Source organism: Vicugna pacos, chromosome 11 (assembly GCF_048564905.1).
Source record: "Vicugna pacos chromosome 11, VicPac4, whole genome shotgun sequence".
Taxonomy (NCBI): Eukaryota; Metazoa; Chordata; class Mammalia; order Artiodactyla; family Camelidae; genus Vicugna; species Vicugna pacos.
Genome location: NC_132997.1, coordinates 71096751 through 71114606, shown reverse-complemented (window position 1 = coordinate 71114606; position 17856 = coordinate 71096751). Strand labels below are relative to the sequence as shown.

Sequence of the window (17856 nt, the reverse complement as noted above, 5' to 3'; positions counted from 1 at the left end):
TTTATGGCTGAAGGTGTTATATTAGACACTGATATTCTCAAAGTGTTATCTTTTTTAAAAATTGGTTTTTTAAATGTTTTTTAAATGGAGGAGGAGTTAATTAGGTTTGTTTGTTTGTTTGTTTATTTTTAATGGAGGTACTGGGGATTGAACCCAGGACTTTGTGCATGCTAGGCATGCACTCTACCACAGAGCTATACCTTCCCCCCACAAGGTGTTATCTTTTCAAATTCATCTTTCCCTAAAGTAAAGCAAACCCCTACGGTACATTTTTTAATTAACTTTGATCCATTTTCTAAATAGAGAATCTAAATTACCATAGAAAAATTTACAAAATTACCTTTGGACTAACTGACACACACACACACACACACACACACACACACACATTTTCTAACAACTGTTAAGAGAAAAAAACAGCTAAAGTTTCTCCCCACAGAAAGTAGATATGCACAGATGACAAATGAAGCCATACATGTAGACATTTAGAAATCTCGTTAAATACACAAAAATAAAACCAGTGACTTTCCCCCACAAGAATATTAAGTGCAAGACAAGCACCTTCAGATTTTACTTTATTTGGAAACTATCCAGATTATTTTAATATTTAAAGACTGTGGTACTGTAGAAGAGACACATAAATATTATAATATACATTTAGAAATTAAATATAATAAAATCAACACAACACTATGTAAAAACTCATGTACACTTCAAATAAGTCCGAGGTCTGGGCGCACTTGCCATCAGATTTCCCCCTGGAAACGGGTGAACCTTGCTGGGAGATCGTCCACAGGGTACACGGTGGGACTCGTTTTCATTGTAGGAGGTCCATTTAGAAGCCGCCAGTCACAATGCCTGGCCAGCTCCACTGTAAATATTTTGAGAAGAATTTTTGCAAACTCTTTCCCTACACAGCTCCTGAGGCCGCCTCCAAATGGAATGAAGCTAAACCTGGATGCATCTTCTGGGTGAGGCAGCAGAAAGCGGTCAGGATTAAATTCCTCCTTGTTGGTGAAGATATCCGCAACATCGTGAGTATCGCAGATACTGTAGATAACATTCCAGCCCTTGGGAATCTGGTATCCCTGCAAAAAATGAGATCCCAAGGGCTGACAAACTGGAACTCAACTTTCAACAAGAAAATTCTCTCACTGATATCCTTGGAGAAGTTATGAGTTGAATGAAAGTGAGACTGGGGGTGGAGACTGGAGGTGTGAGAGAGAAAGAGACAGACAGACAGACATTCAGGATGCTGAAACATGTTTTCACATGGGGCAAGACAATGTCATCAAAAGCCTAAGAAATTTAAGTCAAAGCACAGGGAAGCAAAGGGAGATTTAAAACCACAACACACAACATGGCGGGGGATGGGGGGCGCGGGGGTGGTTAGGAAGAGCACTTTTCACTTACATTTAATTCAAAAGTCTTAAGGGCAACCCGAAACCCTCCTGGAACTGGGGGATTCAGTCGAAGGGTCTCTTTAATAACACACCCAATGTATTTAAGCTGTTCCAAAATTTCCATGTCCAACTTGTTGTCTTGATTGCCCTTACAAAGTAAACCCTATCAAAACAGTCATACAGAGGTGAACAGTTACTTTGTGCTCCAATAAAGTCAGCCCAGCAGATGTAAACAGGGCTTAAGTGGCGGCTAGACCCAGAGGGCCCCATGATGGGAGAGTGTGAGGGGGAAACAGTGAGCAGCTAGTGACCATTTGCCTCCACCCCTGGGCCCAAATCCACTATTTACAATTCCCAGAGAATGCTGCTCACCAGTTAAAACCACCAAGTTTATCCCCCTCCCTCAATCACCACCAACCTTGCTGCCACCGCAGCCACCCAGGAGTTCCCCATTCATGCCCTTGGACACACAAATCCAAGAAGGTGGAAGCTATCTGAAAGTCTCCAAGGTTCTGCCAAAAGTGGAGGCAGAAATACCAAGTTGAACCCTGCCCGAGTGGGCTCACAGATCAAGATTCCTTTTTATTCACAAAGCTAATTCTCTTTACCCACCCCTTGGCCTAGCATTTCCCATATATTCAAGGAAGGCAGCACACTTACTGGGAAATTAGCTAGAGAGCAGCAAAGTTTAAGCTAAGAGAGCCCCCCTCCCCACCCCACCCACAGTCCCCTACCTTACTCTTCAGCTCCTCCCGCACTTTCTGGAGGACATGTGGGTAGAGCCCTAGGTAAGTGATCAGAGATGTGGCCGCACTGGCCGTGGTTTCGTGTCCTCCAAAGAGGAGCTCCGTTGAAGATTGCTTTAGTGCCTGAGAGTGAATTAAGACGAACATTTTGACAAGTTTGCATGCAACTTTACAGAGCAATTACTCAGAATAGAACTGAGGGTTCTGGAGGGAAGATGAGAAGGATTAAAAGTTTGCTGACAGAAAATCTATTTAAACAGAATGCTAAGACCCTTTAGTTCAACTAGAGCAGGAAGGACAGTAAGATCCCACTCTCCCAGGAACTCTCGAATTAAAGCCTTGGTTATATTAAAAACCACCCAACATTATTTACATTTTGCAAATTCCAACCTTCCCTTTAAAACCTGGAAGGGTTAGGGGACGCAGCCTCTTCCACAGCTCTGCCGACCCGATGTCTCAACCTCTGGGTCCCATCCCTGGGGTCTGGGCGGGCTTCCCACACTGGGAAGCTGGGCCCCAGGGGGGGCACTTTGGGGATCACAGAAACTGCTCTTGGAAAGCCAGGGGATCAAACTCCGCAGTGCCTCTCCTGAAGCTGCCACTCACCTGCATGTCCAGCCTCTCTCCCCTCTCCCACGAGTGCTCAATCAACAGCTGCAGTGCATCCTTGCAGCCCCCGCCTGCCTCGGCCGCCCGCAGCCCGCAGATCTTGGCGCGAATATTCTCCTCGATGCGCGCATGGATGAGGTTCCGCGCCTTCAGGCCCTGATCCCAGAGGCGCAAGATTGTGAGCAGAAGCACGGACCCCACTTCCCTGGCTCTGCACCCTACGTGCCGCTCTTACCCGGTACAACCCGCTGAAGGGCACGTCGATGGGCAACGAGAAGAGATTGCGGGTCATTTCCTCGAAGGCCTCCACCAACTGCTGCTCGGCTTCCCCGCCGCTCGCCAGCCGAGGCTCGCAGCCCAGCAGAATGCGCATGGCGATGCGGAACATGAGGCGTTTCACTTGGGGGTAGACTAGGAGGCCACGCTCGCCGCAGCTCAGCCACTGCTCCAAGCAATTGCTCACTTCCTCGGTGATCACCGGCACATAGCACTGGAGCGCCTCGCGGCTGAAGGCCCGCATGATCACCTGAACTCCGAGGAGGGGAGAGTGTTAAAATCGGGCTCCATCCGCCTCTGTCGCCTTCTGGGGTCCCCTTCCAGACATCCCCAACCCCGCCAGACCCAAGGCATTTCCCAGCTGGGAAAGCTACACTGAATTTAAAAGGGTCCCAGCCGCCGCCTTATGCAGCTGGCGCTCCCCCAGCACCTATCTGCCTAAACTCCTCCGGCGAATGGGGTCCCCCTTCCTTCCTGTCCAGGCGCCGCCACCCCGCCCTCACCTTCTTGCGCTGCTTGTGCGAGGAGTCGTGCAGGTTGGAGAGGCAGCCGGAGCCCAGAATGGTGCGCACCGACGCGGGCCAATGGACGGACACCAGCCTGTGCTCCCCAAGCAAGATGCGCCGCACGTTATCGGCACCCATCACCCGCACAGTGGGCCGCCCGAACAGATGCGTCTTGTAGATGAATCCGTATTTCCTGCGCTTCATCTGCAGGAACTTCCTTCGCTGCGAGAAGAAAGCGGAGGAGAGAGGCGGGCGTGAGGGGGCGCCGGGGAGCGCCGCGCCTCTGGCTAGCCCGATCCTAGCCGCTGTTACCTCCCTCCCGGGGGCGCCCACCCCGGCTTCAGTGGAAGCCACTAGGGCTACGGAGAATCGTCCTGTCCCATCCCAAACTCCCTTACCTGTAGCACCATCTGCAGTGTTTCCCCAAAAAAGGGGAAGCCCATAGTTCCAGGGGGCAAAGGGAGGGTGCAGCTGCGGTCCCGGCTGCTCACGCAGTACAGGTCCCAGAGCTTGATCGCGGCCAGGAAGAGCAGCAGCGGTAGCACGAATGTGCAGAGCGCACTGGCCAGCAGTGCCGGAAGACCCATGGCGCGTCGCGACCTCCCGCGCCACCTGCCGCCGCCGCCAGCGCTCCGAGCCCCGCCGCGCAACCGCTTTATAGGCGGCCCAGGTTGCTGCCCACGTTACCTTAGACAATTAGTTCACCCAAAGTTCATCTTTAATTGCGGATTGGGCCCCTGGCTCCTCCCCCCGCGCGGCGCTGCCCAAAATCTTTAACCGTTTGTTCCGCGCCGAGGCAGAGGCGGCGCGGTGGCGGCTTCCCTCCAAGCGCGCCTCCTGGGGTGCGGGGCTAGAAGCAGCTTGCTTCCCCCATACAAAGTGTGTGGGGACGGCGGCAGAGTCCAACCCGGGCTTCGAGGGGCGGGAACTCCAAGCCCTGGGCTTCCTGGCGGTCTTTTTGGAAACCCTCCCTCCAGGTCCGACGGGCAGTCCCAGCCCAGAGCTGCCTGAACTGGCTCTCTATTTGCAGGCTCCGGGTGGGCGCCCTTCCACCTGCTGGGGAAGCAAAGGGAAGTGCGTTCAGGGATCACCAAGCTGCCTAGTCCCATAGATGGGGAAACTAAGGGTCCAGAACGCAGGGCCAAATTTCCAAAGATCCCACAGAAGAGCCCTGGACCAGGACCCAAGCGAGAATCGGGGGAGGGAGGAGTCAAGATCGGCTGACTATAGATTCCCAGCTCCCCAGTACCCTCAAGGAGGCCCGCACTCATGAAGTCTTGGAAGGTCCCACTTAAGGATACAAGAGAGCCTCCAGATCCTCAGGACTCCAGGTGCAACCCCGTGCAAGTCTGAACCCCAACTCTGACGCCCCAGCGGGGGACCTCAGGGTCCATTCGTCTGCGGCTTGGAGGCAACCAGCCCTCAGTGATCCAGCCACAGTCGGCCGGATTCCAAGGACCCTGGGACTGGCAGCCCCAGACACGCAGAGGGGAAGAGGGTACTTAGCCCTGACAGGGTAAGGAGTCCGAGACACAGGAAGGAAAGCCCGGGAATCTGGGAATCTGGGCTCTGAGCCCCACTTCTCTACTTGAATGACCTTGGGCAAGCCGCCGCACATCTCTGCGCCTGTTTCCTCTTCTTTAATATGAAGATGATCATTCTTGATCTCTGTGCACCTCAGGGTAGTTGTGAGTTTCCAAAAGAGGCTTCACGTTGAAAATACTCTTCCCAGCTCCCGGCACGCTAGGCTGCGTTACCAGGGTGACTTGGACTCCCGGCACTGAAACCACTCTCCGCTCTCCCACTCCCACCCGGCAGAAAGCTACCCAGGTGAGAGAGATGCTAGGTCGTAAACACAGGCCTCTGCTGGCCACTAATGGGGGAGTTGAGGGAATCTGTACCGGGAAGTGGGTCTTCTGGCCTTTGTCCAACTATATACAATCGGCTACTCCCGCAGCCAATGCCTGAAGCTCAGAAGCTGTAGGAAGCACACGTGCTCTCCCTGCTTCCCACCTGGCGGAGCCAGTGGGAGTGGGTCCGAGCCGCCTCGGACCAGTCCAGGGCCTCACACTCCCTTGGTTTGAGCGCTGAACGCACTCGGAAAACGAAACAATGATGTACGTTTAAAACGGAAGACCAGCTCTCACAGGAGCACGCCGCACGCCTTGGAAAGCGTCTCTGGTAGATGGAAAACGCTTTGATCCTGAGAGCTCCCGCGGTGGTCCCCAAACCTGGCGGTTCAGAAAGTGTCTGCAGAGTGGCAGGGACCGCACAGTTCCCGCAACGCTCCAAACCCGGGTCGCCCCAGGGCGTGTTTCGGAGAGTTGGCTATTCCCCTCAGTCCTACTTGGCGTTTCAGAGACTCTAGGGAAGGGACTCTCCTACTGTCATTTTTTTTCTAATGAATTGATGTCTGTAAACTGTGACAGACGTCTTCGGGGCAGCGGCAGGAACGAGGGCAAGGCGCGAGAGAGGTAATTCTCAGAAATCCCGATCCCGCCCCTTTCTAGACACTGCCTCTGGCCGGTGAGCAAAGCTGGCGTGCGGGGGCGTGACCTGGGGCCCGGTCCCAATCCTCGGGCCTGACCCGCCTGTGACCCCTGCAGGCCGGACCGTGACATCCGAGTGAACTCTGCAGGGCCATCTCGCCAAGTTCAGCCCGCGCCGGGTCACAAGATGAGCAGAGCCTGCATGCTGGAAACTGCCACGGGGGATGGGGGTGGGGTATGTTTTAATCTCTCTGCCCATTGGGACTCGCGGGGGCATCCGGCAGGAAAGGATTAAATAGGATAGCGAAAATCATTAAAGAATATCTTGAAGCAGGGTAGCAGGGGTCAATAAATTACGAGCCCAATAAGAACTTTGATCTAGAAACTTTGCCAAGCTTTCTTGGGTGGCGTTGGGTGGGGAGAGGGGTTGGTTCACTGGAAAACAAAATGTTTCCAAGATGTTTACAAAACAGCCTGTTGCTAAGGGCTGGGGGGGGTGGGGAGGAGTTTCTTGCTGGCGGAGGGGACCCGACTGGGGTCTGGGGAGCCCCGGCAGCTGAAGCACCCCTCCTCCATTTTTCTCCCTTCAGCCCTTCTCCCCGTCTTGAGCACTCATTCCCATCTCAGGATTCTATACCTCCCATTTTGTCTGCTTGCGGCTCCTCTCTCTCAGGTCACCACTGGCTGGTTCCTTCCAAAGTCAAATGTGACCTCAGGGAAGCCTTCCCAGACCCCCACCTGCCCAGCTGAGCCGCCAGGCACTCTGCATCACGGGTCTGTTTTATTTTCTCGACAGCACTATCGCCATTAGACATATTCTTGCTCTTTTGTTTGCTCCTTCATTTACTGTCTATCTCCTTTGTGAACATACCAAATCCAGGAGGGCAAAAACCACATCTGCTTCTTCCTCAAAGAATCAACAGCTACCAAGCAAGAGCTCGGATATTCCTTGACGTTACTGAGGATGATACGTCAATGGGAAATTAGGGTAAAACTGAAGCTTATAGTTAGTCCAGACCCCACAGCAGGTAAACCAGGTCTCTTGGAACCAGCTAAGTCTGGGCTTCTGAGCGCTCCCTCCCTATATCTGTCCCCAAATCAGAATCAACCCCAGCTCTGGTCCTCCCACCACCTCAGCCTGGTGGAGCGCCTCAGGCCAAGATGTTGTCAAGAGCACCCTGAGGGCAGGCCCCAGACCCGCCACTTTTGCTGGCTCCTCTGTGGCGCCTGTGGAGCCCATGGCCTGGCGCCAGGGCCTGTGGTCAGCAGTGGGTGATGAATTGCCCTGGATGGGGGTTATGGCGGTGTCAGCCGAGCTCGGAAGGGCCCGCTGCGCTCTTGAGCTCCCCACCCTGCCTGCGCCTGCTGCTTCCCCTTATCCTTCTGGCCCCAGGATCCACCTTAAGCATAAGGTCAGGAGGGCACGAGCTTCCTTCTGGTTCACTAAAGGGTCAGCTCAGGCCTTGGCGGCAATTTCCCTGGCTCACCCACCATGTCCAGTTTGCCCCTGGCCTGTCAGAAGGTGGGTGGCAGGTTACAGTAGGCTGTTAGGAATAATGACACTGGAGGCTCTTGGTTTAGATTTAAACACTGTGGGGAAATTCTGTGTTGAAAAGGTCCAGAGAGAATCCTTCAGCCAACCTAGGGATTACTGTGAACCGATAAAAGGGCGGAGACCTAGGCGGTGGCCACAGGCCCAGAGGCTGTAGCAGGGGAGTGATGGGGTGGAGAGCACTGGCTGAGCAGTCCAGGAACTCACTGCTGGCTCCTCAGGCCAATCTTTCCTCTCAGTTTCTACTGTGTAATAGGAGGTTGCGGCAATAAACCAGAATGTCCCTGCAGCCAGCTATCTTGGAGCTAATTCCTAGCCCAGTTCCCTGGGGCTGTACTCAAGAGAGAAGTTCCAGCAGTCTGGGCCCCAGGCTGCCCAGGATCCTCGCCCCTCTCTGGGTATATGCAGAGTGGGTACTTCTGGGAGCATCTTTCCCAAGTCTCCCCCACCTGCCACCCCACTTTTCCACCAGGGAGCAGCTGCCCAGCTAAGCTGTAGCCTCCTCACTGAACCACTGCCAGCAAACTTTACTTCTTGGCCTTCCCGTTTTGGGTACAAATATTCCAAGCCTCTCTGATTATGTCTCAACCTCCCAGGAAAATAATCCAACCTTCGAGCCCTTTCCACGTGCCTAGGCTCCCTTGTATCAATGTAAAGATTAAATGCGTTCTTGAACTAGGAATTTTTCTTTTAAGAAATCGCCAACAGAATGCGGTGTTGAGCCTGTTTAGAGTCCTGGAAGCGGCAGTTCTGGGTTTCCGCCGAGACCGGAGGAGTGGCCGGGGCGCACCAAGCGGAGGCAAGCTGCCTAAGGGCCTTCCATTGGGCAACTTCACGGTGTGTCTTCCTATGGCCCAAAGCCAGCCCAGGGATGCGCCCCCGGCCTAGCCGCTTCCTCGCAAGGGTTGCAGGTCCTATCTCGTTCGCCAGATCTCTGGCACTCCCCGATCCTTCCCTAGCAATCCTCCCCAGGGCCCCGTAACCCATGCACCTTCCCGGGCTTGGCTCCTAGTGGAGATCTCTTCCCTCCATTCCTGAGATCCTGGGAAGGGCCTAAGAATCTTGGCCCACGATCTTTCCTCCCTCAGGGTGCGAAGTGCAGGCGGCACCTTCCCGCCGGCCTGGGCACTTCTCCAGTGCGGTGGCGGTGGCTCACGCTCCTCCTCCTCATCCTCCTCCTCAGAGTCCGGCACAGAGCCGCATTCGATGGCGGTTTGTTGAAAGAGACAGCGCCCGACCCGGCACTGGAGAACGGCAGATGGGCGGAGCCGCGAGCGTGCCGCTGCCACTGGACCAGTCAGGTCCCGCAGCGCAGCGGCTCAGAGGCGTCGCGCATCGTGCGCGGCCGAAGGCTCAAGAGGGTAGAAAAAGAGCCGCAGCCCGTCCACCGGGTGCACGATGGGCACGGTCTGCATGGCGGGAAAGGCAGGCGTGGCCAGTTCCCAGCGCGCCGTGCGCACCAGCTCCACCGCGAGCAGCTGGAGCACTGTCTGCGCCAGCTCCTGGCCGAGACAGCTGCGCGCACCGCCGCCGAACGGGATATAATGGAAGCGGCCGGCGGCGCCCCGCGCATCCTCGCCCGCAGAGCCGAAGCGCTCGGGGTCGAAGCCTTCGGGCGGACTGCGGTAAACCGCGGCCGTCTCATGCGTGTCCCGGATGCTGTACATCACATTCCAGCCCTTGGGGATCTGGTAGCCCTGCGTGGAGTTGAAGAGACCCGCTTAACCACGAGGCACTCGGAAACCCAGCCCGAACCTATCTTGCACCGCTGGTACATCAAACAGGCTTCCGAAAACCCACAGGGACGCAGGTGTAACCCGGAAGCTAGGAGATCGCTCTGCATCCCCATCTCAGCTCCTTCTCTGGTGAGCTGTGAAACCTTGGGCTAAATACTCAATCTCTGTGAGCCTCAGTTTCTTAATTGATAAAGAGGACAAAAACGCCCATTTTGTTGTGAGGATTCAAATAACGGGTCTGGCATATATATTAGTGGTCAGTAAATGTGTTCCGTTATTTTTATGTCTCCATGTTTTGTTTTTCTCTTTCCTTTTTCTTCTTACATTATAGCAGGAGAACTAAATTCTAGTCCTGCACCAACCAGCTGCCTGGGTCAGAACAGTGCAAATGACAGTTCCTCTATGGTCATCTCAATTATACAGCTCTTCTTTGCACTGAACTGAAAACCGCCTCTCTGTCCTCGCTACCCATCAGCTGTACAATAATGTTCAGGTCGGGTAGCCACAATCTAAGAAGGTACACATGAGAATTAAACTGGGGAGTCTTTAAAATGTCGGAAAGGAGCTTTCATGTTCCCTTTGCTCACCTCTAACTTTTCAACTATTCCTCTTTTGACAAGTCTTCCAACCCCGACTATCCTTCTTCCCTCGCCTGAACAGGCTCCATGCTGTCTGGGTAGACACAGGCAGACAGAAGGTCTTGGAATCACCAAGGAGCTTTCCCTCTCCTCTCTAGGCCTCTGTTTTCCCATCTAGAAACTGGAGGATGGTTAAGACCCCTGCCTCTAGTCACTCTGCTGGACCAGTGCTCTACTCCCTCAGTCTCCCTAAGGTCTGGCACCCCTGCACCTGTGCAATGACTTCTAAATTTCAACATTCACCATCCAAGACACTTCTGAACATCTCACTAATCCTCCTACCTTTGTCTGGGCTGTCCCCTCTTAGTGGTGTGCTGTCCCCCCCTAACCCTTCACTGCTCCAGTTCAAATGCCAGCTCCCAAAATGTTTTTGTGTCATTCTGCACTAGAGATCACCCTCTTCATACCACAGTTTGCAATGAAGTTGCTGGCCCTGGCCCCCTTTGTCTCTATGACAGCGTCTCAAGGGCAGAATCCCAGTCCCTTCGATACGATCAAACCCTGGTATGCAACGCGCTAGTGATGTTTGCTGTTTAAAGGTCAGGGAAGGAGGTGACCACTCTGCCTGGTGCTGCCCAGAGCCTGAGTGGGGGTAGAGGGGAAGCAGTGAGAGCCATTCAGGCAAACACCCTCGGTTTGGCAGCGCTAGGGCTCCACTCCCAGATGCTGTCAATGCGCAGAACCGCCCGGCCCAACCTGGAGTGTCAGAGCTGGAAAGGACCAAAGTAGCTTCCTTCCAGGGAGTAAACTGAGGCCCAGACTGAGAAGGGAATTGTCCAAGGTCATCTCCCAGAGATGTGACCCCGCTTCCCTGGAATCCGGCCTCAGCTGGGGCCCTGGAAAGGTAAAAATGATCGGTTCCTTGATTTTGTGAAGGAGTCAGAAAGATGGGGTACGGGACATGATGGGGGGCCCTACCTAGACTCACTGGCTGAGAGGGGGTTGCTGTGTGGAGAAAAGGATGTTTTTGTTCTAAAACTCGGCTCTAATTGAGTTGACCCACCCGGACCACTGCCAAAAGCTTAAGTGTGCTGGGTCTCTAACCTTGCCGGCTCTCCAGGCACCAGACTTTTCACCCTCAAACCGTGGTTCCCGGGAAATGGAACAAGGCTCAGCCCACTTTACAGGCGGAAAAGCGGAGGCCCCCGAGGAGACCGCACAGTCCTAACCCCTCCCTCCCCCTCCCCGCCCTTCTCCGGCAGGCGGCAGGGGCGGGGCCGGCGGCGCACTTACGTTGAGCTCGAAGGTGCGCAGGGCGGTGCGGTAGCCCCCGGACACGGGCGGCAGGAGGCGCAGCACCTCCTTGACCACGCAGCCGACGTAGCGCAGGCGGCCCAGCGCCGCCAGGCTGAGGTCTGGCTCGCAGCCGCAGTCGGGCCGGGGCCCTGCGCCGCCCCCCGTGGCCCCCGCCGCGCAGCCGCACGCTTGCCCCAGCCCCTGCGCATCCAGCTCCTGCTGGATCTTGGCGATAGCCGCCGGGTGCTGCAGAAGCAGCAGGACGAGGGACGTGCTGGCACTGGCCGTTGTGAAGAAGGCGGCGAAGAGCAGCTCCACAGCTGATTCCTGCAAGACAGCCAGGCTGAGGCTCAGGGTGCCCACTTTCACAGCTGCTCACAGGCCGGAGCGCAGAGATGCGCTCCCGGGGCGGCTGCCTGTGCGGGTCCTGGGGTCGACTGAATTCCAAGTCCGCCGCTTGAGGAAGCCACAGATAGCAATAAGCAAAAGCAGCATCTATCCAGTTGCCTTGGGAGGTTCCCAAAGATAATGCCAGAAACTTTTTGTGTGTACTGTTCTTGGCGCTTTAAGTGTATTAACTCATTCGATTCTCACTCAGTGAGGCACAATTACTGGCCGTTTTAAGGGTTGGAAACTGAGGCTAGAAGAAGGTCTAAAGGTCCCTACGGTCAGCAGTCCCAGTAGTCGGGGGCTCGGGAGTCCAGTGCTCTGTCTGAACCATGCAGTACTGCCTGCAACCCCAGCCGGGCAGTGACTGCAGCGGAATTGTTTAAGACACCTGCAATAGCGCCAGCCTCTCACCAAAGCATGGTTTCCTTCTCCCGCTTAGTGGTGGTCCCAGTGAGTGATTAAACTTCTTCCTGGTTTGCCCAGCCGGAAGGACAGAGGGGCCTGGTGGCTTCACCATCCAGGCCCCAACCCTTACTCTGCCTCCACTCTCCCAACTCCTGTGTGGTATCTTCCTTCCTGGCAGCACCCAGTTTGTGTTTACACACTGATTGATGTGATCATAGAATCAATGTGTCCCCCTCCTCTCCAGCACCAGCAGTGTTTTGCTCACCACTGTATCCCCAGTCCCAGCATGGAAACTGGCACCAAATAAGTAGACAGTATTTGTGGAATGAATGACCTGACCCAAGGTTAACTGCCTGCCCTGGAGAAGATGGAGAGCCAGGTGAAAACCTTAGAGCCCCAAGGTCCTCCTTGACCAGCCAGGACTGAAATTTTCTGGTCAGTGGGTCCCTTCCTGAGAACCTGGAGAGTATTATCACTCCCTCCCCAGGCCTGCCAAGGCAGAGGGACCATCTACTCCTTTCCACACCACTTCCCTTCTCAGAACTATTCTTATCCACCGGCTCCCCCAGGACTCATGCACCCCCCGCTCATCTACTTCTAACCCCCTTGACTCTTTCAGACTTCACAAGCACCCGGGAGTCAGGAAAGAGTTTATTAGTCCCAATCTCCGAGAAGAAACTAAGGCTGAGCCCCACCCTTCAGTAGCCGGCTGGCAGAAAGTGGGAAATCAAGGCCCAGAGAAAGGATGGGAGTTACTTATGGAAGGACTGAGGTGTTTCCATTTCTAACTCCCTTCTGCCCCCCAACCTCTCCACTCCTTTTTAGGTTCTCAAGCAGGTGGGTCCGGGGGCCATTCCAGAGCCTCCCTCCTTACCTCCATTGCATGTTGGTCTACATGGGAAGGGGTTCTAATTATCCATTAGATTCTGCAGTGGCGAAACAGACAGAGAGGTGCCAGGTGCCAAGATAGCTCATGGAAGGAGTGTAGATTGGGGGAGGAAAACGGAAGTTTCAAGGAGGCTGTGGAATATGATGCTGAGCCCTTAGGGTTTGTCGGGAAAAGGGGTGAAGAGAGCTTCACAGGCAGGGGGACAGCAGAGGCAAAGGTATGGAGTGACAGAGAAGGGGAGGAAGGAGGAGAGGGAAGTAGGGAGGGAGGAGAGGGAAGGAAGGGTAGGGAGGAGGAAGGAGAGGGAAGGGGGGGCAGGGAGGGTGGGGAAGGGGAGGGGGAGTGGAATCTGTTTGGGGCCAGAACCTGTAAAGGCCTAGAATTCATGCTTTCAATACTCTTACTACGAGGGACAGCCACTGGCCCAGGGCCACAGAGGTAGTGGGTGCAGCTGAGCTGTGCCTGGAACCCAGGTCTCCTTTTCCCCCTCACTCTGAGTGCCTCTGGGCTTTGCTCCATGCTCCAGGGATGCAGCATGTGTGCAGAGACCTGCTAGAAATGCAAGAGGGGCAGAGGAGAAATCTCCCACCACCTACCTTCAGCTCCTGCACGGAGAGCTCCTGGCCCAGCTCCCTAGTGCTGTAGATGATCATGCCCAGGGCATCGCCTGGCTCTACAGCCTTGTCTTCGTGAAGCTTCTCTGCAATGGCCTCCTCCAGGTGCCGATGCAGCTGGTCCCGTGCCCGGATGCCCTGATGTGCAGGGAGAGAAGGGAGGTGGGGCAGGAAGGATGAGGGGGCCAGCCCTGGGCACTGACCCCCCAAAATCTTCCCGGGGCTTCTCTGGCTCTGCTGAGATCCTGGTGTTAACAGTTTCCCAGCTGAGATCCATGCCTGGCACATAGAAGAGACACGATAAATGCTCAGGAATTTCTCCACTCTCCCCACACACCATTCTTTCTTAATTATCACAAGCCCCCTTGGAGGGCAAGGCAAACAGTTACTGTCCTCCTAAGGGGAGGATGCTGAAGCTCAGAGAGGTCAAGCAATTGGCCAGAGTCACACAGCTGTCAGTGTTCCTTCCTGGCACACAGCCCAGCCAGGGATTCAGCCCATTGTCCTTTCCCTGCATGAGGCTCAGGCAGGAGCAGTGGGCACCAGTGCAGAGAGGAAGGGACACCATGATGCACCCAGGAACCCGCTGGCTTAAAGAACACTACGGGAATTACCCTCTCTAAGGGGTTGGCGAGAGGGCTGGGGTGTCCCTCCAGAGCTCAGGGAGCAAGCACAGCAAAAGCATCTGCTGGAGGAAGCATTTTGAGCACTTGGGTTTTATAGTCAGGGGAGATCAGTTCAAATCCTTCCTCTGCCCCTACTAGCTGTGTGATCTTGGACAAGTCATTAATCTTTCTGAGCTTCAGTTTCTTCATCAATAAAATGAGAATAGTAATACTTTGTAGGCCGAGAGGATTAAATCAGAAAATGTTACCAAGGCGATCAGCCCATGGATCAGCATGTTCTTTTGTACATAACTATTATTTTCATTCAGGTGACTGAAAGCCAGGGCATCGGCACAGTAAGAAGCCCCGGTTCAGTTGCTCTCTGCGCCAGATCGTCGCTCTAAAGTTTGAAGAAGCCGTGGTTCTCTGATCCGGAAACTAGCGGGCCTGGGGCCGCGGGCGGGCAGCCGGCACCCACCCCTCTCCGACCCGAGCTGGCGCCGGGCTGGGCCGGGGGCGTGTCTGCGGCCCTAGAGCTCCCATCCGTTCCGCAGCCGTCGGTCTTCCAAAGAGGCGCTGGAGGCCGGGCCGGGAGGCGCCGCTCTGAGGAGGGGCTGGGACGACTGGCTGGGCGCCCGCCACCGAGACCCAAAGTCGGAAAGCCCGCGGCGGCTGGGGCTGGAGCTCATCCCGTCAGGCGTGATCCAGAGGTGTGTGGCCCACCTCGGGTCACACAGCGATTCAGGACAGAGGCTAGCCCCGGCGCCCACCGCCACTCCACGCCGCCGCCTCCCCACACTGGGCCAAGCCTCCGTCTCCCAGCAGAGGTGATGCCTGGGGCACGCCAAGGGAGCCCCAAAGGGAAGGTCTGGGGCGGGGTCGGCAATACCTTGCGCAGACCGCTGAAGGGTACATCTAGTGGCAGCGAGAAGAGGTTCTCCACGAACTGCTCAAAGGTGCGGGCCAGCTCCGAGCACTGGGCCTCATCTAGCCGTAGCCCCAGTAGGATGCGCGCGGCCATGCGAAAGGTGAGCGCTTTGGCGGCCTCGTAGACAGCAACCGGCCCGCGGGCTGCGCACCAGCAGCGCACTTCCTGCCGCAGCGCCCCCTGCAGGCGAGGCACGTAGCGCTCCAGAGCCGCGCGGCTAAACACTCGTGCCAGGATCTGTGGGGAGCGCGCTGAGTCAGCCTGCTCCGGGACTCCAGAGGAACTAGAAGGCCAATTTCGGTCCCTTCTTCTACGCGACCCGGACCCAAATGTGTCGGCTTTTGCTCTTGCCATTCCCTCTAGTTCTTCTCTGAGGTACACAGCCCCTCCCATTCATCCAGGTTACAGGGGCCACCTTCTCCAAGAAGTCATCGCTAACCCTCTCCCAGTTTGAGTTTCCAGCGCTTTTGGTATCAGAATCACGGAGGATCGGAGATGAAAGGAACTTTAAGTCCCAGTGCTCGCCTTATAAACCGAAGCCAGATAATGTTAAGGTACTGGCCCAATGCCACCACCTTGCTAGGGGTCCTGGCCAGGTTCACAGTGTACCCCCTAATACCTAGCCCTGGCCTAGACCACAGCAGGTACCCGGGAACCGCGGATCTGATCTCCCGACGGCCTTTCCGTTTGGGGCTCACCTTCCGCCGCTGCCGGTGCGGCTCGCCAACCGCGCCGAGCAGTGTGTGCGAGCCCAGTAGGATGTGCGCGCTCTGCGGCCACTGGCTGCGCACAAGACGGTGCTCGCCCAACAGGATTGTGCGCACGTTCTCGGCGCCGCTCACACGGATCACCGGCCTGCCCAGCAGGTGCGTCTTGAACACTGTCCCGTAGCGCTCCCGGCGGGAGCTGTGGAACCGCGAGCCCTGCGAACAAGGCGGAGCAAAGAGGGCCGGGGCCCTAGGGCCTCGGCTGCGGATCTAGCCCAGGCCTTCCAAATGACCCTTGATAACCACCACCTACTCCAGACTGGCGTCTTACTCTTTACAAAATAATCTCAAATGGGCCTCGCGACTACCTTAAGAGAATGTACAGGCTCCTGTTCCCACTGGTGAGATGAGGAAACTGAGGCTCAGAATGGGGACGTGAGGGCCAAAAGTCTCAAGGATGAAACGCGCCCCCGACTCCTGATTCTATGGTGGCAGGCCACACAGTTCTAGAACCTCTCTGTTCACCCCCGCATTGCGTTGGGACTTAAGTTGCGATGGGGAGAACTCTGGTGGCATACAGTCCCTTCGCGGGAACAGCTGGGCAAAGGTGGGGGCTGTGTATGCTCCCTGGGATCCTGGGCTGCAGGAAGCGACTGGTTACGAACCCTGGGAACATTGAGAGCCAGTGGGGGTCAGGGAAGAAGAGGCCATACTGGGGTGTGGGAACAACAGACTGCTCACCTGAACTAACCAGTGCAGCGTTTCCCCGAAGAAGGGCCAGCCCATGGAGCCTTTGGGCAGGGGCAGGGCAGAAGCTCGGTCCCGGCTCAACGTCCAGCGGAGGGTCCAGAGGTGCTGGGCCAGGCTAAGTAGCAGGCCGGCGCACAGGAGAGCGGTGCCCGCCGCCCCCAGCACCGACAAGCAGCTCAACCCCCAGGGGAACATGGCCAGCCTGCGGAGGCCAGGCCGCTCAGAGCGCAGGGGGCGCAGGAGCTGGGGCGCCGGCAGAGCGCAGTGCTCACCCGTTCTGTCCGGAAAGGGCCTGGGGCTTGGGGACCAAAACCGAGATTTACAAACTCGGACAGAGACTTCACTCTAAAAGCAGACAGGCAGTGGAGGGCGGCAGTGACCACGCGCCCTTAGCAGACGTGCCTTCATTGAGACCCGCGAGCTCAGCGCTCAGAACTATTCCCGGAGTCTGAAGGCTCCCGTGCCAAAATGCAAGCCCCTCACGGGGGTGCCGACTGCCTTGGGACCGCTCGCGCCGGGCACCTCCCACCTCCTCCCCGGGTCAGCACTCCTTTAATAGAAGCAGTGAGGGAGGGCAAAATGAGGAGCAACTCACCGAGGTTGCCAACCAGGGCTGTGCTCACCGGGGCTGTAGACCCCCGCCCACCTCTCTCTCCTCCAGCCTTTTAACCCTTCTCAGCCCACCCAGACCACATTTATATAGATATTGGCTCCCTCCCTACAGATTGATTCCGATTCACACAACGTGACGCGCCTGTTTGTATTTAAAGCGCTCTATTCAAAGTAATGATTGGAGGCGGTGGGCAGCGGCGCGCTCTCCCAGGAGTAGGAGTCGGGAATGGCAGGCTCTGCGGCGCGACGGCTGAGCCGGGGGCTGAGCCCCGCTCAGATCCTCGGGCGGGGTCTGCAGTTTCGCGCCAAGAACCTCCCGGCTCCCAGAGGGGGCTCGGCGGGTGGACGAACCGAGTGCGCGGAGCTAACTCGGGCTCTCTGTGGGATCCTCACCTTCGAGCTTCCAGGTGCCCTTTCCACTCCTGGCACACCAAGGCTAAAGCACTGGGGGTTCTCCAGTGAACTTTCAGGGAAATTGCGGTTTTCGATGACTGCCTTGACATCGCAAGCACCTAAGGATGGCCGGGTTCGACATCCCCCAACCGCCCAAGGTCTCTGATCTATCACTTCCAGAATCCTTCAAAAGATGGTAGTGTCATTGCTGCACAAAGCTTCAAAGAGACACTCTATGCCCACGAGGAGCAGATATCCCCGGGTGCCTTTCGGGTCTCAAAGACCCCTTCGTATCCTTCCCACCCCATCAATCTACACGGTTGCTTCTCGGTCTTTTTTATGGGGCTCCAAATGCCTCAAGACTTGCACGTC

The 17856-nt window shown here is 56.0% G+C and overlaps 2 protein-coding genes across 3 annotated transcripts; both read right to left on the bottom strand.

Annotated features, from left to right (window-relative positions):
* Positions 1 to 558: 558 nt before the first annotated feature.
* On the bottom strand, positions 559 to 4576 carry CYP26A1 (cytochrome P450 family 26 subfamily A member 1). 2 transcript variants are annotated; one of them, XM_072972339.1, is made up of 7 exons: positions 4228 to 4576; positions 3538 to 3762; positions 2994 to 3284; positions 2756 to 2914; positions 2138 to 2272; positions 1414 to 1566; positions 559 to 1088 (listed from the first exon to the last, which is right to left on the bottom strand). In XM_072972339.1, exons 2-7 carry the CDS (start codon positions 3742 to 3744, stop codon positions 747 to 749), a joined length of 1287 nt encoding a protein of 428 aa, XP_072828440.1. In that variant the 5' UTR covers positions 3745 to 3762; positions 4228 to 4576; the 3' UTR covers positions 559 to 746. The 2 variants fall into 2 exon arrangements, with proteins under 2 accessions (XP_072828440.1, XP_006211096.1); XM_006211034.4 differs by lacking the exon at positions 4228 to 4576 and adding an exon at positions 3939 to 4182.
* Positions 4577 to 8900: 4324 nt separating this feature from the next.
* CYP26C1 (cytochrome P450 family 26 subfamily C member 1) lies at positions 8901 to 16776 on the bottom strand. The gene is made up of 6 exons (XM_031682402.2): positions 16471 to 16776; positions 15721 to 15945; positions 14984 to 15259; positions 13472 to 13627; positions 11189 to 11518; positions 8901 to 9278 (listed from the first exon to the last, which is right to left on the bottom strand). The coding sequence occupies exons 1-6, from the start codon at positions 16672 to 16674 to the stop codon at positions 8901 to 8903; spliced, it is 1569 nt and encodes a 522-aa protein (XP_031538262.1). The 5' UTR covers positions 16675 to 16776.
* Positions 16777 to 17856: the final 1080 nt, after the last annotated feature.